Raw genomic sequence first — 23,037 nt, 5'->3', positions numbered from 1 at the left:
GTACACGTACCTCCATGTGTGTACACACGTGTGCCCATACACATGCTGGATGAATTTAGGTTGCAGTTCTCAACATTACATTTTAGCCCGTTTTTATTATTGCTTTATTATTAAATGACACGTGGAAATGACAATTATGCTTTATATTTGATAGTATTTCTGTCAGTTTCTTTACTTTCTAGAATTTTTGTTTTTACATCATTAAACGTAACGAATATTTTGGGACAGTTTTTCAGCGGTGAGACTGAGATGGAAAGCCCCAACAAGCTGGGACTCTGTGCCCCTTGCAGAAAGAGAAGTGTGTTCTTGTCACAGCTTCCACGTGTTGGGTATATAATTCTTTTTTTTTTTTTTTTCACAGATGGTGCCTCACTAGTACAACATTTAGCTGCCCTTACAACTTTTAAGTTACCATATGGCTTGACTCGGGTCACTGTTTTTGAGAAAAGTGATGGCATGTTAATCCTGTTGGAAAGTTGCAGAATAGAGATTCTGGAATCTAACTGCCAAGCATCGAATATAGACAGAGAGCTAGTGTACACTGATGGCGGGATGCAGAAGGGAGAAGGAGCGGGTGTTTCAGCAAGAAGAATCAGCTGTTTTCAGGCTGTACAAACTCAATATGCCACCTCTTCTGCTGCAGCTGCCTTTGGAGCACCTGAAAGTTTAGGATTGTCATGGAGTCCCCGAAATCATTGACAGTGACCTTTTAAATGAGAAGTTCAATGGAAAGCTATATTTTTCTTCCTTTTAAACGTATACCCCTGGATAATGCAGTTAAATCACATGATGGAAGAGTATCACCTTAATGTCCCTGTTGGAAAATATTTTTAAATCCTATCAGTTTGTCTTCCAAATCATATTCCAAAGGCCTGCGTTTGCCCACGCGATGGACTGCAGCAGAGTGGATTAAGTTTGCTCAAAAGTCCTTACCATCGTCTGTGAGCCAGAAAGCAGCAAGGATTCTGACTGGCATTGCTATTTATTATTTTTATGCATTTTCATAGCTGAGTCCCTACTACACTTACTGACATTCATAAACAAGGTTCTGCTTTGCTGGCTCTTTAATTGGCAATTTAATTTTCCAAACAATTTTCTTTACAGGACTTGGATTTTGAAGCCAAAACGAGTTACACACTACGGATAGAAGCTGCCAACAAAGACGCCGACCCTCGCTTTCTAAGCTTGGGACCGTTCAGCGACACGACCACCGTGAAGATAATCGTGGAAGACGTGGACGAGCCCCCCGTGTTTTCCTCACCCTTGTACCCCATGGAGGTGTCAGAAGCCACCCAAGTGGGGAACATCATTGGCACCGTGGCCGCGCACGACCCGGATGCTTCCAACAGCCCCGTGAGGTAAGGGCTCCCCGCTCTCCTTCTCTGCACTTTTGCAAGGTGCCGTTTTCATCACTCACGTCTCCATAGAACGATGCTTTTGGTTCGTAGCAAAGAAAAACCAGTATTTGTGTTTTGTAGGTAGTTGTATGTAATTGAGCCAAAGCAGCAGAAATGACACGGGATCAGAACAACTCAGCATTTTACTCATTCAGACGTGTCACCTGGTCATCCAGGGCCCCTGCTGTGTGGCAGGATTTGTGGGCATCCGTTATCATCCACAGGCAGAGCTGACGTTCCTGTCAGCCAGGGATCCTGAGCTCTTTCAGAACAAACTGTGTTCAGAGATAAAGTGCTGCGTGTCCTAGTCGCAGGATGAACGCATGTGGTGGGAGGATAATTTTATAAACAGTTTAAATTAGGGACTAATTTTTAAACAAATCCTTTTTTATATTGGTTTATATGGATAGTATATGTTTGTTAGTTTATTAACTCCACTTACAGAAACTAAAATAATACCTTGTGTCTATATAAGGACTGTTTAAAAACGTCCTCTCAGCCGTCCTGTGGAGAGAGTAGACCCGTTGTTATAACCCTGCCTCTTGAAGGTGAACAGAATGATGATGTGTGAGCAGCTCAAAACATCACGAGCTTTCAGTCCACACTTTTTACCTAGAGTTGACAGTCTGAGATCCTCACACGTTGTTGTGTATGCTTGTGTGTGCATATGACAGTCTTTTTCAGTGAATGTTTAATAATATTTAAGTGAGTAGATAGAATGTAATTGAAATTACACTATATTAGTGTCTTAATTTGGGTTCCTAAGTAACACTTTTCAATGTCATGGTTTGGATTTTGAGTCTGTAAATTACAAAAAAACAGTGAAGGTTTTATATTCAGGTATGTTCAGCTTATAAGCTAAGCACAGATTTAACTTTTAGATTTAACTGATCTTTAGTAATGCTGAGTGCTTTTGAGCTAACTTCTGACTAAGTCTGGACACTGACTAGAGTGTCCTGAAAAATATACATTAGATAATGATTTTTAGGTAAGGAGAGCGCATAATCTTTTCTCTCCCTAAAATAATAAGCCTATCAGGCATATATAGTATATATTTATGTGTACATAGAGTGTAATATAAGTCATTATACACATTTAGTAGTATTATTTTATTACTTATATACACATAATAATCAGCATATGTATGTGTGTGTATATGTAATTAGTGCTCTCCTTTCCTCCTTTTCTATTTGACATTAATACCCTAGCCTGGTAAAAAATTGGTATGAAATATTTGTTATTCCAAAAATGAGGTCATACCCCTTGCTTCTCTGGTCCAGCAACTTCAGGCTGTATGGATGGCTGTATTATTTTTAATGCAGTGATCGTATACCATTTCTAAGAGTGTAATCCGCTGTGCACTAGAGCATCTGTGAGTCACAGATGTTCAGCGGGAATAAGCCTGCCCCTGCTCCCTGTAACGCCCAGCCTTCACTGTCAGATGACTCCCTGGACGTAAGCTCAGCTGCATCCCCCAAGCCCTCCTGATGTGTACAAAGTCGGACCCGGGGTTTGTCGTAGCGCCGCGTCTCTCGTGGCGTCCTGGTCTCCTTCCTCCGTGAGCCACCAGCCACGGTCCAGTTGTGGTCTTAGCCCAGCGGCTCAGGACAGTCTGACTTCTGCTGAAAGTGCTTAATATGACGCGGGGAAGGGAGAACGCTTGCGTTGAAAGCAGGGGTATGGGGAAAGAGAGACACAAATCCTAATTCAGTACTTAAAGGAGCGAGAGGATTTAAGAAAATTTTGACTTATTGTCTTGATACTTTTATCTTTTTTAAAATTTTTTCTTCACCCATCCCATTGTGTATCATCCTGTTAAAGCCTTTCAGAGTAAATATTTCACTTTTTATAGTATTTTACTTCGAAAACATACAGAATTACATACTAACTTAGGGAAGGAGAGACAGTGGGACCAAGGGGGCCGTGACTTGAGTTAGTGCTGCAATGAGTTTCACGTGGGCTCCCTGAAGCGCAGAGGTGGGACGGGCCAGCGGCTGAACTCTACTGATTTTGGAGGTGATTTTCCAGGTTTTTAATCAATAAAAGAGCAGCTGGCCAGCAGGGGATGTCTGCCTCGTGTTCATCTTCTTAAAACCCATAAACGTGACCTGAAAGTTCAGGTTAGTACTTCTTACATCCTTTTCTAGTCTCTAAACCTCACAAACAGAGACTTTGTTCAAAGTTATTTTGTGTGTATGTGTGTATGAATATTTCTTTGGCTTTTGTAAAATTTACTTCTTGACTTAGATTTTATGCTTGTATTCTTGAAACGTTACTTGCCACTGTTTTTCACAAGGCCAGCACAATCACTTAGCCTGCCCATTCACGGTATCTGTACGAGGCCAGGCTCCCTGAGTCGTGTAGTGGGGTGAGCTGATGAGTGCTCCCAGACGCACACGTTCGCTGCAGGACTGGCTCTCTTCCCAGCTCTGCTGTTCGCTGCGTGTCCTCGGAGATGTCACTTAGCCTCCTGAGTTTCCATATAACCCAGTAAAAAGGAAAACCAGGACTTATCTCTGCTTCAGCCCAGGTTTTTTTTCAAGATTAAGTCAGAAAGGTAAAATAACTGATGCTGTAAACTGTCCATCACGGCTTCAGTATTAGGAAGCATTATCATCACACATTGCTGTGATTATCGTGTATTGTTTTCATGCCGTTTTTATTTCAAGGTCAATGAAGTCAATGAAGGGAGACATATTTTACAAGTAGCTGCATTAGCTGAAGGTTTTGTACTCATATATTTTCCAACATGTGGAAAATATTACATAGTCGTTTAATGGACATAAACGTGTGTTTGCACTGGGTATTCAAGTAACTCAGAACGTGAGCCTGCCTTGAGCAGATGCTGGGGGACGAGTGGGTCACACAGTCTGAGAGGTCCTAGGAAAGTGAATCTCCAGATGGAGATGGAACTGAAGGCTCTCAGAGTCGTGTGAAGACTCACAGTTGTATGCTTTGTGCTTCTCCACCCTCAGAAATATTGTAGTTCTTAGAGGAATGGGAAAGCAGTATTTGTTTTGTTGTAATTGTTTAAAATTAGGCGAATAGAATTTGGACTGTAGAACAGTATAGGAAGTTGGATAATTAGTGTTTGCATTCACTGACATTCTTCGTGGTGTAATACTCAACTCTAGCATCTGCCATTTACCCTGGGACTCTTTACTGATATGGGCAAGAGATTAGAATTCTAGAGGGAAATACATTTACTTGCCTCCAGCAAGGTCAGTTGAGATCTTCCCACATTATCCATGCCTTGCCCAGCACGCGTGCATGCGCTCACGCACACACACACACACACACACACACACATATACATATATATATATATACACTTTTTTTTTTTACCTGCTCCACTGAAATACCAACTAAAAGCTCTGTGCACCTGCCCTTTCCTTAAAAGAAGATATGGGCTTCTCCATCACTGTTGGAACCTTACCACTTGGACTGTTTAGAAGTGTAGTAACAATAGGTTGAAAGGTTAAATGAACCCAGAGCCCAGCGATAGGTCAGCATATAACCCCTTTGTGAAATGTCACATCTTCATTACAGCTTGCCTGCCTTCTAGAGAGCTTACCTGCCATTTCATTACACTTTGTCTTCCTCTTTTCTGATATGGAAACTGGAAGCCAACACTGGAAATGAGGTGCTACTTGAGATTACTTAGGAAAAAAAGAAGAGAATTTTTGAAAGCAGAAGTGGGTAATTGAGGGCCCACATGGTTCTGGCTTTTTGTTTTTAGGTAGTTGCTTACCATTTCAGGTAAATTTTGGTCTCAACTACCCACTATCAGGCTTTATGTATTGAACTTGGAAGGACAGATTGGGTTCCACTGATTCTAATCATCTTTCTGAATGACAGAAACTTCACTTCTGTAACTTTGTCATCAGTAAGGTGGTAAAAACTGTAAGAACAGCCTTGAGTCTAGAGGACTATTGATTCCCCATGTCAGTATCCGTAGACCAATCGATGAATCAACATACGTTGATTAAGAACCTGCTTTGTGCGCACCTCTGGGGAGAGTGCTGACGGGAAAGACAAAAATGAATAAAACATTTCCTCTGACTTCAGGGAACGTACAGTCTGGGTGAAGAAATAAGATCCCATAAAAGTTCAACAATACAAGGGGGGAAGGTGCCAGAGCTGTCCCGTGGCAAATTGTGAGATAAATACCAGTAATCGCTCTGAGTTCACTGGACGTGAGCCCTCATCTGAAGGACTGATTGCATAAGCTGGGCTTTGAGGGATGGCAGGATTCGGACAAGCCAAAAAAAATTACGTAAGGTCTGTTTATGTTTTATGTCGGCCCGGCCTGCGAGTCTAGTGCTATGTTATGAAATCAGCACATCGATTTCTGGAGGCAGCACAGTAAGCCCGAAGTCCTTCTGCTTCAAATAGCCCTTCTGCTTCAAATAGCCAGGGAACTGAAACATGGCATTATTACAAATAAGATGAGATGTGAGGGGTGATTCAGAAGTAAAAGAGATCATTTTCAGTTCTAGCAATCTAAATACAAAACTCTAGGTGTATTTATTATAGGGGTGATAATAATGTTTACCTGCAGGCTCTTCTGGCATCCCCGGCATGGTATGTCCTCAGACCAAAGTGATACAATTGTATCAGATGCTGTGTTAGGCAGTGTGGTAGTATGAGCACATGCGGGGGGGTTGAATGATTCGGTGTGTATTTTTAAGTAGCTTGTATACATGCCTGTATTTCTACATATTATTTTACTCTGAATTATTTGTGATTGTCTCACAGAATGAAAGGGAAAGTTGAACAGCCAGTCTTCAGAAAAGAGAGGAGTGAGGTTTCTCTAGAAATACAAGTATCAAAAGTAAGCAGTCTCTTCTGAATGCGGCTGTAGGGTGAACTGCTGGGAACTCTCCACCTTTTTTTCCCCCCTTCTCCTGGCTCTCTGTTTAAGGTTCACATTTCTTGGAAAGTGTTTTTGGTCTGTCTTAGGACGAGTGTCTCTCTCTTGCCCAGGAAGCTCTGGGCGTCTACATTGTGAGTCCCCTCCAGATTGCATGAGATTGGGAAGGTCAGAATCCCCAAAGGAAAACTGAGTTGCCGTCATCAGAAAAAGGGGATGAGGATGCAGACAGTGGCATCGCTACGTACTGAACTCAGTAGTTTAGTGTGAAGTAATTTATTTCTCATTAAAGCCCTGTAAGGCAAGCATTAACATTCCCTTGTTTAAATAAACATGGCCCCAGTCACATAGTTAGAAAATATGGTTCCAGGATTTTAGCAAATTTTGTATCAAAACCTGTACAGTGCTGGCAGCAACACACATGCCTACATTTCTTAAGAGATTAAGGTTTCAACTCAAGTGATGCAACTATTTCTGTTTATCAGATTTGTTGCTTATTTTAATTTTTTTTATTGGAGTACCGTCAGTTACTGTGTCAAATTTCTCATGTACAGCAGTGTCCCAGTCATGCATATACATACGTATATTCGTTTTCATGTTTTTTTCATTAAAGGTTATTATAAGATATTGAACATAGTTCCCTGTGCTATATAGCAGAAACTTTTAAAATCTATTTTTACATATAGTGGCTAACATTTGTAAATCTCAAACTTCTAAAGTTATCCCTTCCTACCCTCTTCCCCCCAGTAACCAAAAGGTTATTTATTATGTCTGCAGGTATGTTTCTGTTTTGGGGATGAGTTCATAGTGTCCTTCTTTTTTTTTCTTTTTTTTTTTTTTTAGATTCCACATATGAGTGATGTCATATGGTCTTTTTCTTTCTCTTTCTGGCTTACTTCACTTAGAATGACTATATCTAGATCTATCCATGTTGCTGCAAATGACATTATTTTTATGGCTGAATAGTATTCCATTGTATAAATATACCACAACTTCTTTATCCAGTCATCTGTCGATGGACATTGAGGTTGCTTCCATGTCTTGGCTATTATATATAGTGCTGCTATGAACATTGAGGTGCATGTATCTTTTTCAAATTAGAGTTCCCTCTGGATATATACTCAGAAGTGGGATTGCTGGATCATAAGGTAAGTCTATTTTTATTTTTCTGAAGAATCTCCATACTGTTTCCATAATGGCTGCACCAAGCTACATTCCCACCAGCAGTGTAGGAGGGTTCCCTTTTCTCCACACCCTCTCCAGCATTTATCGTTTGTGGGCTTTGATGCTTATTTATTACATTATCTTTGCCAGCTGGGGAGTAGCACTGATACGTTTGTGTTAATCTAGCCTCACCCACCTGCGTATCCTGTTTATGGATCTGACATGCGTGTCAGTAGCGGGGTGATAGGTATGCTACTTGTGAACATGAAGACCGTTTTAATCGACCTCCATAGCTTATCCAGCAGCGGCACTGATAACTAGAGGCATTTATTAGGGGACTCATTTTGTTGCAGATGTGCGGAACACTGAGGACACACACATGTATAAGATGTGGTCCCAACCCACTCATTGTGTAGCTGTAGGAGAGATCTTATGTGAAAACTTATTTTTAAAAATCCAGGGTTCAACCTGGAAATGAGAAACCATCTTGTAAAGTTTTTCCTCATTTTGCAGATGAAGAAACAGAAGAGGACAGATGGTGAATGAAAAGCCCAAATTAGTACATTAGGTTTGTTGTGGGGTCATGGCTATAAATATTGCCTCTCAGTGCCCAGTCTGTGGTTCATGGTGTGCAGCCCAAGGAACATGTAGTAAATAAAGCCCACGGGTCATACATGCTACAGGCTTTCTTAGAAAGGCATGATTTCTGATGGGACTGGGAAGGTTTGGTGCTTTAATGCTAGAAGGTTATCTCCTGGAATAGTAAGACTAAATAATTGGAAGGAGGAAAAATGGGAGTCCAGGAGGGCCAGTGTGAGGAAAAGCAGAGAAATGGAGACTCACGTGATATGATCATTAATCAGTTACTACATCCATGTGACTGCCTTAAGAGTTTTAGATGGAGCAGTGGGAAAAACATGAAAAGAGGCTCAATTCTAGAGTTGTCGGTAGCAGAGACTCAGCGCTCATCTCTAGGTAATGCGTCTTATACCAGAAGGATGGCTCAGACAGGCACAGTTCCCAATCTTGGCTCCATCAGCAACCAGCTGTGAGACTTTAAAGCCCCAGTGCTGAAATATAGCAAAAATGGTACCTGTTACCCGAGTTGGAAGTTGTGCTTGGCTGGTAGAAACAAAGCTTTAACATGAGTGAGTTAACCAATGAGAAGCCTGGAGCCAGCACTCGAAGACGGACAATTTGGCAGGATAATGTCATCAAGAGCTTGGCTTCTTACATCAGGTACTCATCACCTCGTAGTTACAAGATGGTTTTTGAATTGCTTTCCATTGCTTTCATGTCCTGGGTGAGATGGAGAGGAAGGGGCAAAAATCAAATGCCAGCTGAATTAGCAATGCTCTCCTATCCTTTGGGGAGTTTTTCAGTGATGCTCAACCAAACAACTTTCTTTTCTATCTCATTTGGTGAAACTTAGACATAAGGATGCTGCATCTGCAGGGAGGCTAGCAAGTGTAGTTTTTCAGCGGGACACATGGCTGCCTCTAATGAAAGCCGGCTTCTAGTAATAAGAATTAAGGGCATATGGATATTAGGCATGCAAATAAACGTCTCTGTCACACACGACCTCACAGAGCTGTTTTGAGGATTAGGGAAAAAATGTAAACTGTGTTTTAAATTCTCACTATATGTCGTAGGGAGGGATAGTTTTGAGGAAAGTTTAGTGAATCTGCTTTTAGATATACTGAGCTTTAGCTGAAGATGTTGCCAGCGTCTGGAGTAGTTTACGAAATGTCAGGGAAAGGACTGAGGCTGGATACTGAGACTTGGAGGTGTCCGTGTAATAAATGGATACGGCAGAAGCTTTAACTGCTGGTGCTGCGGAAATATGGAAGTGATCTCTCTCGTCGGTCATTCCGACATGCAGTGAAAGAGGACGGGTTCTTTAGGCTGTAATTTACAGAAACTAGAGGGACGCTTGTGAGAGGACACACCAGTGACTGCAGCAGATGCTGCATTAAAGAGAACTTCGGGTCATGATGAGAGAACCACCAAGCCTGTCCTTCCTGTTCAGCCTCTGACTAACTCTGGCAACTGCGTTTCTCTGTCCTTAGTCCCTTAGATGCAGAGATACAGAGTCTGCTGCTCTGAACTTTGCAGGGCCTGCTTCCTCTCTGGGCTCACTCAGCCCTCCCAGATTCCAGTTTAAAGACTCTTTGCCCCTCTCACTCTACAGAGTGCCCAGATTTTCCTTATGTTGCTTGTTCTCAGGTGACTTTATATATTAGCTCATGTCCCACACATACACTCTAGCTTTTTGCATGGTCCTGAGGCACTGGCAGAAAACAGGAACCCCTTTATGCTGGGTGATCGCACGTCCTTGTGATTAAGAAATACAGTGACCACTGTGATTGTCCTCGACAGCTTGTCTGCTTCTGGTCCTGACCAAGGTTTCCATCTCTTCTCAGGCCAGGACTTCATTCTTTCCCCACACCTGCCCCAGTTCCCTTCATCAGATGTGAGGATAGCAATTTGTTGGTTTCCTCCCAAATACTTATTATGAATTGCTGTCTTTAAAAATATTTTGTTCATGCACTATACTTCCTGAAATAGAGTTTCATGCAGGTGCTCAAGAATAACTGCTGAATGCATGAATAAGTGAACAGGAGACAATGTCAGTAATTCTCAAATCACCAATTATATATATAATAATTTATAGTATATATTACATATATATATAAATTTTTCTGTAAATCTAAAACTATTCTTGAAAAGTCTATTAATTAAAAAAAAAAAACAATAAAGCTACATTAAAAAAAAACAGAAACAAGTGAGTAGTGGCTTTGACAACATGGACGCGAAGGATGAACTTGACCCAAATGGAAGGAAATTTGTTTTTTAAAATAGAAAACACACCTTTTTGATTCACCTAAAGCTGTATAGATGGAAAGGGATCTAAATCCAAGGGAAAAACATTGTTGAGAATGTCAGCAGATGGAACGTACAGCGTAAGTAGCATGGTTTGATCTGGATCTGAATGAAGACACTTTGCAATAATGCAAGGATAGTAAGTAGAGGGGATGGGGAGACGCAGCAAGATTTCTTTCTCCTCTCACATGTCGTGGAGCGCAGATCCTGGAGGTGGGGGTGAGTACATTTTATGCTGCCATTGCCATTTTCAAGCTATTTAATTTTCCTTTCCGTTCAAAACTCTCAATTCTTTTGCAGAATGCATCATCAGACTTTACTCAAAAATCTTTCATGCTGCTATCAAGCACCAGACACCCAGTGTTCACCCGTGATTTGTTGAGGGTTTTAGTGCCCAGAGTGTTTCTTCCCACCAGCATGATGGCATGATGCTTAGTGGCTGATTCCGCGACACCCACTGACCCAGTCAAACTCGTTAGCCTCTCATTTGCTTGGTCTTCTTGACTTCACTGATCTCTTTGCTATGATTTTGTCAGATTCTTATGAGTCTTGGCTTGTGATTCACTGCTGTTGAAAATCTACTTCAAGCATCTCATCCTGTCTGCTACCTCCCACGCCAGCAATTCTGCATCCTGATAAAGTCCTACCCCCTACTGATGCTGCCAGAATCTTCTCAATGTCAGTCTGCCTTCTCTTACTTCCTCAGTGCTCCCTTACCAGCATAGAGCCCGTGGACTTTCATTATCATCTCTATCCGCCTTACCTCCGTCTCCTTTCGCTGTCCAGGACTGGTTTAACCCAACCTTCTGCTTTTTATGTATCTTTGAGCCCATAGATGAGAACAGAGCAAGACACACGGATGGGATGACTGGTTTCACATTACATTGATGGACGTGAATCTCAAGGGAAGTCCACAATGCTTAGCTATTCCACTCTACTCTCCCCAGTACATATATTTTTGTCTTGTCTGAAAAATGAATTCTCTTCTCAAACCACCTTCTCCTGTCTTAGCTGATAACCTTGTCTCCTGTGCCATCAAGAAAACAGAAGCCGTCAAAAAATAACTTCTAATATTCTCCACATCCAGACACACATTACTGTGCAAAGACATTATTTATTGGTTTATGGTCAGTTTTTTCTAACGTTTTCTTCTATTTTCTCTTTTCATGTTCCTTGCATTTGTAATATAGCAGACTCTGAGGAGTTGATGCCATTTCATAATAATTGAACTACTTTGGAAACACAATTCTTTCTTAAATTGAGTGCATGTTTATCTGTTTGTTCTTTTGTTCATTTGTTTAATTGTTTGTTTTTAAATGACAGTCCTTATTTCACCCAACTAGAAAGACTGTAAGGGGCATTTGCAGGTTGTCATTAATGAGGGAAGGGTGAATTCTGTGTATTTAACCAAAAACAGCAAAATGGAATAAGAATTCAAGGGGAGAAGTAATTTTCACTAATATTTGGATAGTAGATATTTTGCAAAAAGACTTCTACACACCAAAATATTTGTGTGATTTGAGGGGTTCTACTTTGAAACATATCTGTGGAATCCGGGTCAAGACCCCTGAGTAGAGATTTAAAAAGATAAGTATCAGTCTGGTGTTAAGACAAAAGACATTACTAAGTATATTTGAAATGGGTCAGATGTCGTGTATGTTTAGAAGGTCTACATATATTTCATTTCATAATGAGCAGGGCTACTCGATCTATTGTAAATGGTTTTTAGGAGCCAACGTAATAATAAAATAAAATCGAAGTTTGTAACGGCATATTCAAGTCCACCGTGAAGGTAACTTTATTATGTTCATTTTGTACTGTTGGACAGAAGAGCAAAGAGATTACTGGCAAGTGGTTTGTGAATCAACTAGAACGCTGGTGAAATTTTACACTAGGGGTATTTTATGTAAGTATGACGGAGCATGGAGTCAGCAGAATTTGGCAGTTGGCTGTGCAATTAATGAAATAGATTTAGCAAATGATAAACATACGAGTTGACTTTTTAATTTTTTTAATATTCAATTAGGTATTCAATTGACAGAAACACAGACTTGGAGAGATACTTCAACATTGATGCCAACAGCGGAGTTATTACAACCGCCAAATCTTTGGATCGAGAGACAAATGCTGTTCATAACATCACAGTCCTCGCAATGGAGAGCCGTAAGTTGTAAGATTTAACATTAAATTAGGTTGGAAGACACTGAGAGTGGAGAAGCATCCTCTTGAGTTTATAATTTCAACTTGAATTTCATTAGGTGCTTATTTGAATTAAGCAACATTTTGAAAATCCCTAATTTCAAGCTGGGAAATACATTTATATTCACTAACTTTATTTGCTACTCACAAAGCTAATGGCAAGAAGTTACCGCAAAATAATGGGCCTGAGTTACCCTCAGAGGGCTTCTTGTTTTGTGATCGTATCTGCATTTATGCTGACAGGGAATTGGTCAAATAGCCTACACAAAATAGTAAACTGGTCTCTAACCAAGACACTCAGTTTTGTAAGTTCTGATATTGAACTAATTTTAGTCTCTGATAAGAAAAGTGTTGAAAGAACAATGCATAATTATATTGTAAGCATGTTACATACATTTATCATACAGTAAATAAACAGGGAGTATGTACATAATATATACATATATTCATACAAAAATGAGCTGTAGCATCAAAGAATATTGAAATTCATGGCTTACTTGTCACTCGTGTGTGTACGACTTTTGGATCAGAATTTCTGTTTCTCCCTTTAAAGTCTACAATATTATGACTCTGGATTTTATTTGAGGCTTGGTCATTCCCTTATTAGATTTGTGCTTTCGAGAGGTAAGCATTTTTGTTTGATTCTGATAGTTTTCAACATGGGTTTCCTAAGTAAAGCAGCATTGGTGTAACAGCTTCCCCCTGAGTACCAGCAGCCCTCGGAGAGGCTGCAGGTTCTGGTCCAGCCCCCACGGTAAAGTGAGCATCACAGCGAGCCTTGTCACACAGAGGTTTTGGTTTCCCAGTGCACGTAACAGTTACGTTTACACTCCATTATGGTCTGTTATATGTGCAGTAGCATCCTAAAAAAAAAAAGTTCACACCTTAATTAAAATACTTATTACTAAAAACGCTAACCACTATCTGAGCTTTTAGCAAGTTAGAGTAGGAACATCAAAGATCACATATAATAAAGTTTGAAATATTAGGAGAGTTATCCGGATGGGACACACAGACAGGAAGTGAGCAGGTGCTCTTGGAGAAATGGGATGATTGACTTGCTGGATGGAGGGTTGCCACAAAGCTTCAGTTGGTAAAATGCGCAGTATTTGTGAAGCACATTCAAGGGACGCACGCTAGGAACGAAGTGTGCCTGTATATGATGAAACGTTTTCCTCTCTGTTAGAGAATCCATCTCAGGTAGGACGAGGCTACGTGGCCATCACGATACTCGACATCAATGACAACGCCCCCGAGTTCGCCATGGACTACGAGACCACAGTCTGTGAGAACGCCCAGCCTGGCCAGGTGAGTGGGCGCCGGGACCCCCAGCTCCTCGGGGCTGACTTCTTTAAACCTCCCCAGCCGCCGTGGCCTTTGCAATCCTGCCAGCTTTCAGGTAAACTGTAATTGGCGTGTTTCAGCAAAATGAACACTTTGATGTGCAGCATAAACTAATATTAACTTTTAAATTCCAGTTTCAGTGGGATGATGACAATGCCTCGGGAAGAAAAGGTAATAAATGCTGTAAAAGCCGCGGTAAGCGGTTCAGGGCTGAGGCTGTTTCAGGGAGGAAGTGTGCTGAGCTCGACGGGGCTGCTTCCTCCATGACGCAGTGGCCCTACGTCCCTTTAAGTCCTAACAATTAAGTGGAGTGTGACCTCGATGAGCTTTCTTCTCATCTGTGTTGGCACTGTCTTGTGCTGTTCGCTGGCATGGAACAGTCAGCTGCTTATTCTGCGGTTCGCAAAAGTAAATTCAGACGTGAATTTTGAAAAGGCCATGATGTGATTTTCAGAGCCCTTCTGAGATTGGGTTCACGCTAGGGCACCTGACCCTTCCCTCCCTGCTCATTCAGGAAGATGGATTTGTTACGAGGTGGACATTTGCTGTGTAGCAGAGCACATCAACATGCTGCCACGCTGGACTCCCTCTCTCCCCAGGTTATCCAGAAAATCAGTGCTGTTGACAAAGATGAGCCATCCAACGGGCACCAGTTTTATTTCAGCTTAACAACCGACGCAACGAATAACCACAACTTTTCACTGAAAGACAACAAAGGTAAGGTTAACTTGCGTCACCAGAGGAGGCAGCAGGTAGAAGCTTTCTCAGCAAGTACTTTTTCTCACTCAGGACTGCTGATTGTGGATTTTTTCCCCATACCAGCAAGGACATCAATTACTGGGCAGTGAGCCCCTCAAGTAATTTTTATCAATGGATTTGCTGTCATGAAAAAGAAATGGCTCCTTAAATCATTTTAGGCCTAAGTCCAAAGAGAGGGGAAGTCAGATCCATCTCTCTCTGTCTTTCCTCTGGACATTTGCTTATTTGTGTACCATCCAGGGTCTCGGATCAGTTGAGGGCCAGCCAAATGCCTTCATAAGGATGATACTCCCTACGTGTACCTTCAGGAAAATCATTGGACTTAACACATTTCAACCTAAATCAACTTACTATTTTCAATGCCAGCATCAGTTATTCTTTTATTTTTAATATAAAAATACAATCCATGCAAAATAATCGCAGATATGCTCTTGATGCCAAAAAATATAAAAAGAATAGAATCCCCTGTCATCCCCACTACCCCATGTCTCTGCTTCAAAGGTAAACACTCCTGAATGTCATTATGGAAACATTTTTACAAGCACCTGTAGGTAGATTCTGGTTTTGCTTAATTTTATATATACATATATAGATACTTACAGAGACTGTATATAGAGAATTGTAAAAACTTTTAAGGGAAGCTTGAGCACCTGCTGTTTATTATCTTAATTTTGAATATTCTTTTTCTTTCTCTCTGTATACAGAGAGAAGAGTGTTCCCCAACGATACAGAAAATGTAATTCTTCCATTTTGAACGTGTGAATCAGGTTTCAGAAACTTAGTTGTACATTTTGGCTTTGTAAGTCCAATCTGGCTCATCTAAAAAGACTTGTTCTCAGAAGGTGGACATAAGTGCTTCTGCCCGAAGCCACCACCTATTTTAGTGCAGAAAATTCAACTTTGGCCTCAGAAATTCAATATGAAAATAATAAATTGTTCTGATCCCGCTCTCTGCTTAAAGAGAACATTGTCTTTTCCCCTTAGTAACAAAAAAGGAAGTGCACGCTCTTTGTGAGTAATCCCAAACTCTCTGACTTAATCATAGCTGGAAAGGGTAATTCTCAGCCCTTGTATTCATCCAGCACAAAGGCAGACGGGAATTCATACCGAAGAAGAGTATGAAGATTTCCCACGTGTATCATTATCCAGCGCCACCATGATGGTTGGACAGCATGGTTGCACTCAAACGGCTGGATTTTCAGGGCATTCACACAGCCACACAATAGAAACATTTCCCCAAGTCAAGCCCGGGGCTCCCTCGCCTGTAGAAACCTTGTAGGAAAGCCTAAGGTAGAGGAGGAATGAACACCAATCCATTTGCTGGCTTCCAAGCACATACAGAACGTGATGAATTTCCTAATCTCTTTCCAGAACACAGAAATACTGCTATAAATTTAAAAATCACATAAAGCAGATATTGGGCATTTTAGCACATGCTCCTCAATGTGTCATGTGTGTGTGTTATTTGATGTTAGGCAGTGTTAGATTACAAATCAAAACTTTAAAAAAACCTTTGCGTATCCCATCATAAATAGGGATAGTATCTGAATGGTTGGGAGGTGGAAACGTAGGGGCGATGTGTTTGTTAATCCCATAGAAACACGCTCATGACAGTATCCTTCCACAACTCCTGGGGTACTTTTTTAATGAACACCTCTCGAATTCATTTTAAAATAAAAGATTTGTTTACATAAAAACCTACCAGCTGGAATCTGAAAATCAAACTCTCTCCTTCCTGCCACATCTGTAAGTGCAGTGTGCTTGCTGCGGTGTTTGAGAGAGCATGGATTTCAGCTTGGCTCTTTCGTTAGTCTTGTTAATTCTTTCATGATAACACTGGATAAATATCTTTTTGACAGCTTGGAAAGGAGATACATACTTAAGAAAACAAACACTGGATGAAACTGTGGTCCTGGTGGTCCTTCTTTTCCATTATATTTTCATGAATTGCTGTAAATTTAAAAGAATCACATAAATTCCATAATTAATTAACTAGACAAATTATTAGATTAAAAATCTATTTCTGATATAGAAATCACAGTTATGTGAAACAGACTTATTATTGATCACTGCTATAAGTTTCATAATTGCTATAATTGTTTAAATGGGATGGAATATTAAATATAAACTAAATCCAAATGACCTATTTTATCACTGAGAAAATGTTTACATACAGGGTGTTTTGGTAAGGCTGTGTACCAACATGGATCTTAAAAAATTATATAATAATTCCTCTTGAATATCTCTGCATACTCATTTTAATTTAAACTAGAGTTTAGTATTTTACTTGTTTCTATATTGAGCTGGGAACTTGTTAAAGAAAGGATGGGTTGGAAGTTTTACCTATGCTATCTGAGGACTGCAGAAATATATAACCTGTTTTTTTTTTATCATTCTCTCTATAAGGATATGGTTTGAATTTCAAGATCAGTAAGAAGGTATACTATATGTAATTTTTACAGAGTTGCAGGTAATACAATAAATGATGTATAAACACTTTCCTACTTAGTTTTACTTTATAACTGTTTCTTTGGTTATAACTGGTAGCACTTTGTAAGTGTAATAAGGTGTATTCAAATGAACCAATATTTGGAAATATGGCTTTCTGCCAAAAAGAAGCTAAATGGAGTGACTTAAACTAGATACAGTTTGGCAGGACAGATTCCATCAGCAATCTTGTGTTGCACATCTGCTTCCTTTATCCTAGACAACACAGCCTCAATTCTCACCAGGAGAAATGGCTTCCGGAGACAGGAGCAGTCTGTGTATTACCTGCCAATCTTCATCGTGGACAGCGGATCGCCCTCCCTCAGCAGCACCAACACCCTTACCATCCGTGTCTGCGACTGTGACGCCGACGGGGTAGCCCAGACCTGCAACGCAGAAGCCTACGTCCTCCCTGCTGGCCTCAGTACCGGAGCCTTGATCGCAATACTGGCCTGCGTCCTGACGCTGCTCGGTAGGTACTGCTTAAGCGCCTGCGCTGTGAGCATCGATCATGACTTCTCTTTTCTGTTCCTTTTCATCCCTTTTGAGAACACATGCAAATATTCTAATCCCTGGTATTTTGCTCAGAGAGCAGTCTGTGATCAGCAGCCACACTTTCCAGGTGGCGTATTTAAAATACAACTTAGGAAAATGATCAATTTCATTTTAAAAACAGCAGTGAAGGTAAATGGCTGATGTTTAAAATTGAATTTTTTTCAAGATTAAAAAAAAATTTACCCTATCCCCCAGCTCTTTGCTTTAGATTACTCTGCAGGGGAGTTATATTAGACTAGAGAGAATCTTTTTCTGTGTTGTTCTGATAATAGGCATATTTTAGAAATGATGGCCTTGAGTGAAGTATGTAATATTTAATTTCTTTAAAAAAAGACCTGAAGCAAATATGGTATAATGTTAAGATTTGATAAAGCCAGATGGTAAGACACGAATGTGCTTTATACTAGTTTCTGTTCTTGCCTGTGTGTTTGAAATACATCATAATAAAAAGACCAATGAATATGGGAGCTTAAAAAAAAAGAAATGGCTTTATATCCCACTTCTTTTCAGAAAAGATTTAAGGTGGATTTGATCATTACTTGCAAATTTCAAAAGACTGAAATTTCAGCAGTGCAAAATTTCCCAAGAATTAACATATTTAATTGTACTTTTCCATGATTATTTTATTATGTGGTTAAATTAGATTTATAACTCATAGTAGAATTGCAGTTTTATAAGAGATTATGCAGCATCCTTTTAAAAACTGGGAGGCATCCAACATTGGTACTGGGTAATGGGTGTATTCCTTAACTGCATCCAGTGAAAGCACCGTATAACTTTCTACAGCAAGGACAGCAGGCATCTAATACTGCGTCTGAGGCTGTGCTGTTATGTGTTCTTGGGGTTCAGTATAATTTGTAAATCCATTTATGTTTTTGTAAAAGAATTTAGCAATGCGAGTCATAATTGTATGATGTTTAAAAACAAGATTTATGGAATTAGGTAAAATTTAGCTTTTATTACTGCCTCCAACATACACTAGTTCTTCACTAGGGGAATATTCATTCTTCTAAGGCTAGCTTCCTTTTTTTTTTTTTTTTAACAGCACAGTGTCCCAATCATGCATATACATACATATTTCGTTTTCATATTCTTTTTCATTAAAGATTATTACAAGATATTGACTAAAGTTCCCTGTGCTATTCAGAAGAAAAATTTTAAATCTATTTTTTATATAGTGGCTAACATTTGTAAATCTCAAACTCCCAAATCTATCCCTTCCCACCCTCTTTCCCCAGTAACCATAAGATTGTTTCTGTTTTGTACATGAGTTCATTAGTGTCCTCTTTTTTTAGATTCCACATATGAGTGGTATCATAGGGTATTTTTCTTTCTGGCTTACTTCACTTAGAATGACGATCTCTAGGTCCATCCATGTTACTGCAAATGGCATTTTAATTTTTTATGGTTGAGTAGTATTCCATTGTATAAATATACCACAACTTCTTTATTTAGTCATCTGTCGGTGGACACTGAGGTTGCTTCCATGTCTTGGCTATTGTAATAGTGCTGCTATGAACATTGGGGTGCAGTGTGTCTTTTTGAATTAAGAGTTCCCTCCGGATATATGCCCAGGAATGGGATTGCTGGAACATAAATAAGTCTATTTTTAGTTTTTTGAGGAATCTCCATACCGTTTTCCATAGTGTAGGAGGGTTTCCTTTTCTCCACAGCCTCTCCAGCATTTATCATTTGTGGACTTTTGAATGATGGCCCTTCTGACTGGTGTGAGGTGATACCTCATTGCAGTTTTGATTTGCATTTCTCTGATAATTGGCAATGGTGAGATTTTATCATGCATCTGTTGGCCATTTGTATGTCTTCATTGGAGAATTGCTTGTTTTAGGTCTTCTGCCCATTTTTGGATTGGTTTTTTGTTGTTATTAAGTTGTATGAACTGTTTATGTATTCTGGAAGTTAAACCTTTGTCACTTGTATCATTTGCAAGTATTTTCTTCTATTCCATAGGATGTCGTTTTGTTTTGCTTATGATTATGCTGTGGAAAGCTTGTAAGTTTAATTAGGTCCCATTTGTTAATTTTTGTTTTTATTTCTATTGGCTGGGTAGACTGCCCTAGGGGAACATTGCTGAGATTTATGTCGGATAATATTTTGCCTATGTTTTCTTCTGGGAAGTTTATTGTGTCTTGTCTTATCTTTAAGTCTAAGGCTAGCTTCTTAATTTACAAGGGGAAAGTAATTGTTGTGAAAATTAAATGAGAATTCATGTGCCGGCCATTTAGTAAACATTCAATAAATTTTAAGTGTTATTGATAAAGCAAGTTCTCAATCTGTTAACCAAGCTAAGACCTACTTACTAATACACTTAACTTCGATTTTTTTATATGAGATCATTTATCTTCTATAACTTCAGCTAACCAAATACATCCAGAAGGGAATAAACTATTTTTTTTTATATAGCTTCACACAGATGGCCAAAACTTTTAGAAATTCATTAGAGGTGGCAAGTAATTCCAGTGAAAGTCTGATTAGAATCCAAGGGTTTTGAAAAAGATGGAACCATCGCAACTACTTACTATTGCTCTGTCATAATAAGATGTAAATCATGTGTTTATCTTATGGTAGCTGAATAATCCAGACAGGAAGATAAACGTTTTCCTTTGTATTTAAAATGACAGTATCTTTAGCGCAAAAGCATAGAATCAGAAAAAATGAGCACATAGAGATGGTGTGTGCGTGACTGTTTTTGAAAAGAACTTGACCAGTTTATCACAGGATCATACCTTATTTCAAAGGAGAGATAAAATTGTACTCCCTAGACTTTAATTCTACCCAACAGTTAAGTAACTTCTTGATTTTTTTTTAAAAGGGTGTCTCTCTTAGAAAATCCTTCCACCTCTGACCTAGGCGTTCTTTGCAGTTTAGGTTCCTTGATGATTCTAGTTACTTAAGAACCATCACCTCTCAGTTACCAAAAGTGAGTGAAATCGACCTTTATTAGACTACGTTCTTGTACATGATCTGTATGAGTGTGTACATACATACATGCATCTCAAGGTAAATTTATAGGTTTGGGGGATTTTGATCAAAATTTAGTTAAGTGTGGCTACTCTTTTTGTTTCATTTGAGCATTTTCCTTATATAGACACCAGAGTTGAAATTTGATCCTTAGGAGTGAAGGAAGCATTTCTAAGTCCTGTATTTTATTTGTTTTTGTAAACTTAAGGAAACATTTAAAAAATAAGTCAAAATGGAGCCTATTGTACGGAAATATTTGGAACCAAGGGCTTCTGTCTAATCATCAGTGTGTTCAGATGTTAACATTTCACAGTTCAGAAGTTGGTCTCTTTGCCCCTGATTTCCTAAGTCTTTGGAATCTGATAACCAGGACTGTCTACTCTTTCGGTTCTGTCTCCTCTGTTAGAGGCTCTGAAGCCAGTACTCGGCGGGGTGTGGATGGGGTGCCCCACCTGGCATGGGACCTTCCAATGCACAGAGGACTCGTTCTTTACAACACCTCAAGAAGTGGTGTGAATCTTACTTCTAATTCTATCAGAATTTGTAACTCAATCCTCCGCAGGCTTCTGAACAAATATTGCTAGAAGAAAAGCAAGGTAAAGAGAAAAGGTGAAAAGGGGGCAGAATCTGACAATCAAGTTCAATGTCTAAATGAAATGGGGGAATCATCTCCCATCCTGCCTCACCAGTCAGCCCCCAAGTACTGTCAGTTTTAGGTTGATTCTTGAATCTGTATCTTCCTTTCCCTTGATGTCACACCTGATTTTTGTCCAGGGTCCATCTTTCCCCTCCTGAATTAAGGCAATTTACTCAGTCTCCATCAGCTCTGGTCCAGCAGTACCACACAGAGAGTAAGCTTTTTAAAAGCAAATGTGACGTGCCCCAGCTTAAAATAAGATTTCCATGGCTCCCCATCATTTCCAGACTAGAATTACCTTCCTTCTGTGACCTGACTACTCGCCCCCAGTTCAGTCTTCTCTCTGCACTCCCAGTGCACTTGCTCCGAGTCGCACAGCTGCTCTTCCCCAGGCTCCCCCTGGTGTGCTGCACCTCCTCTTCCTTGCCTTGCTCCTTCTGCCTGGAATACCTCTCCCCGGCGCCTACAAGGGGAACTCCTTTTTGTATTCAAGACTTGCGTCCTTTGCCTGTGAGTCCAAGGCGGGCGGTGTTCCTACAGGCCCCATAACACTAGTGCAACGTGGCTGATTGGTTTCATTAGTTTGTCTCCTTGTCTGTCTCGTCCGGTAGACTCCTGCTTCTGGACGCAGGGGCCGAGCATATCCACCATTGTATATGTAGCATCTCGCAAAATGCTGACCTGACACAGAGACGGCATGTGCTGCATGCCTGGGTGTACTCGTTAGTAGAAAAGAACGTCTGATTTGGTCATCACCTGTAAGTAGTATTCCCATGTGACCTAGACTTTCCCATTTCGTAACAATCTACAGTTTAAGATCCAGCCTATTTCTGTCATTTCTTTTTTGGAGAATGGATATGACACAGGTTAAGAGCATTTAAATTATATTTTTGGTTTAATAACCCTGGAGTTAGATACAGGCTCAAGAGGAAAATAATATGATTTTTAGAATCCATCTAGAGAAAATATTGCAGTAGAGATTTCAAGGATACTTTGTTAAGTTCAACTTTTCAGTTAAAAATGCTATTTTGATATCTAATTTACCTCAATCATACACCTGAATTTTATTAATTACAAATCTTTACCCTTCATGACTATGAATAATAGAGTGGGTTCATAAGTAAAAGTTCAGTTTTTGGCCTTTTGTTACCAGGAATCTGCATACATCTGATTCTGCAGCACACAACAGGTCCAGACAAAATGATAAGTTGACTTCTCTCATCTTTTAAATCTTTGCTTAGATGTTATTTCCCATGACATCCATCTGTGAGCACAAGCAGACTGCACTAGCACTCCTGTATTTTTCCTACCATTTCAGTTTTTAAAACAAATTATTTCTCTGCCTGAAACATTTTAGTAGCATCAGATATACTTACATAAAATCCAAATGTTCTTTACAGCCCGCAAAGCAAGGCAAGCTCTGACACCTGCTTACCTCTCTGTGGTTCTCCACTCACCCAGTAGGAAGAGCCACATGGCCTCGCTCTCAAATGTGCCTCCCTATTTCTGAAACATGCTTCCTGCATCTCTTCACCTGCTGGACTCATACTTTCCTTGATGCCCCAGCTCAGCGTTACCTTCTCAGAGGGAAGATCCTTACCCACTGATTAAATTACCCCTTCACACTTGTGATTCTTTATCATGAAACCTGTGTGTTTCCTATGTGACACATTTCACATTTAGTAAATACGTTTCCATTGCTCAAATATAAAAGGACCCTGAGAGTAATGATCTTAATATTTCTCTTTTTTAAACCAATA

The 23,037-nt window shown here is 39.9% G+C and overlaps 1 protein-coding gene across 6 annotated transcripts in view; it reads left to right on the top strand.

Annotated features, from left to right (window-relative positions):
• The window catches only part of CDH7 (cadherin 7), a 118,108-nt gene that overhangs the window by 79,668 nt on the left and 15,403 nt on the right, over positions 1–23,037 (top strand). For 5 of the 6 annotated variants that reach the window (XR_004316293.1, XR_004316292.1, XM_032470740.1 and 2 more), the window contains 5 exons: positions 1,105–1,358; positions 12,344–12,480; positions 13,703–13,824; positions 14,460–14,577; positions 17,327–17,578. Coding sequence is in view for 4 of the 6 variants with exons in the window: in XM_032470740.1 (XP_032326631.1) it covers positions 1,105–1,358; positions 12,344–12,480; positions 13,703–13,824; positions 14,460–14,577; positions 17,327–17,578 (883 nt within the window). In the remaining 2 variants the exon portion in view is untranslated. Of the gene's footprint in view, positions 1–1,104; positions 1,359–12,343; positions 12,481–13,702; positions 13,825–14,459; positions 14,578–17,326; positions 18,050–23,037 lie in introns of those variants that run through there. The other variant, XM_032470741.1, reaches the window with a different exon arrangement.

This window comes from Camelus ferus, chromosome 30, assembly GCF_009834535.1.
Source record: "Camelus ferus isolate YT-003-E chromosome 30, BCGSAC_Cfer_1.0, whole genome shotgun sequence".
Classification (NCBI taxonomy): Eukaryota; Metazoa; Chordata; class Mammalia; order Artiodactyla; family Camelidae; genus Camelus; species Camelus ferus.
This window is presented reverse-complemented; position numbering and strand designations above follow the sequence as displayed.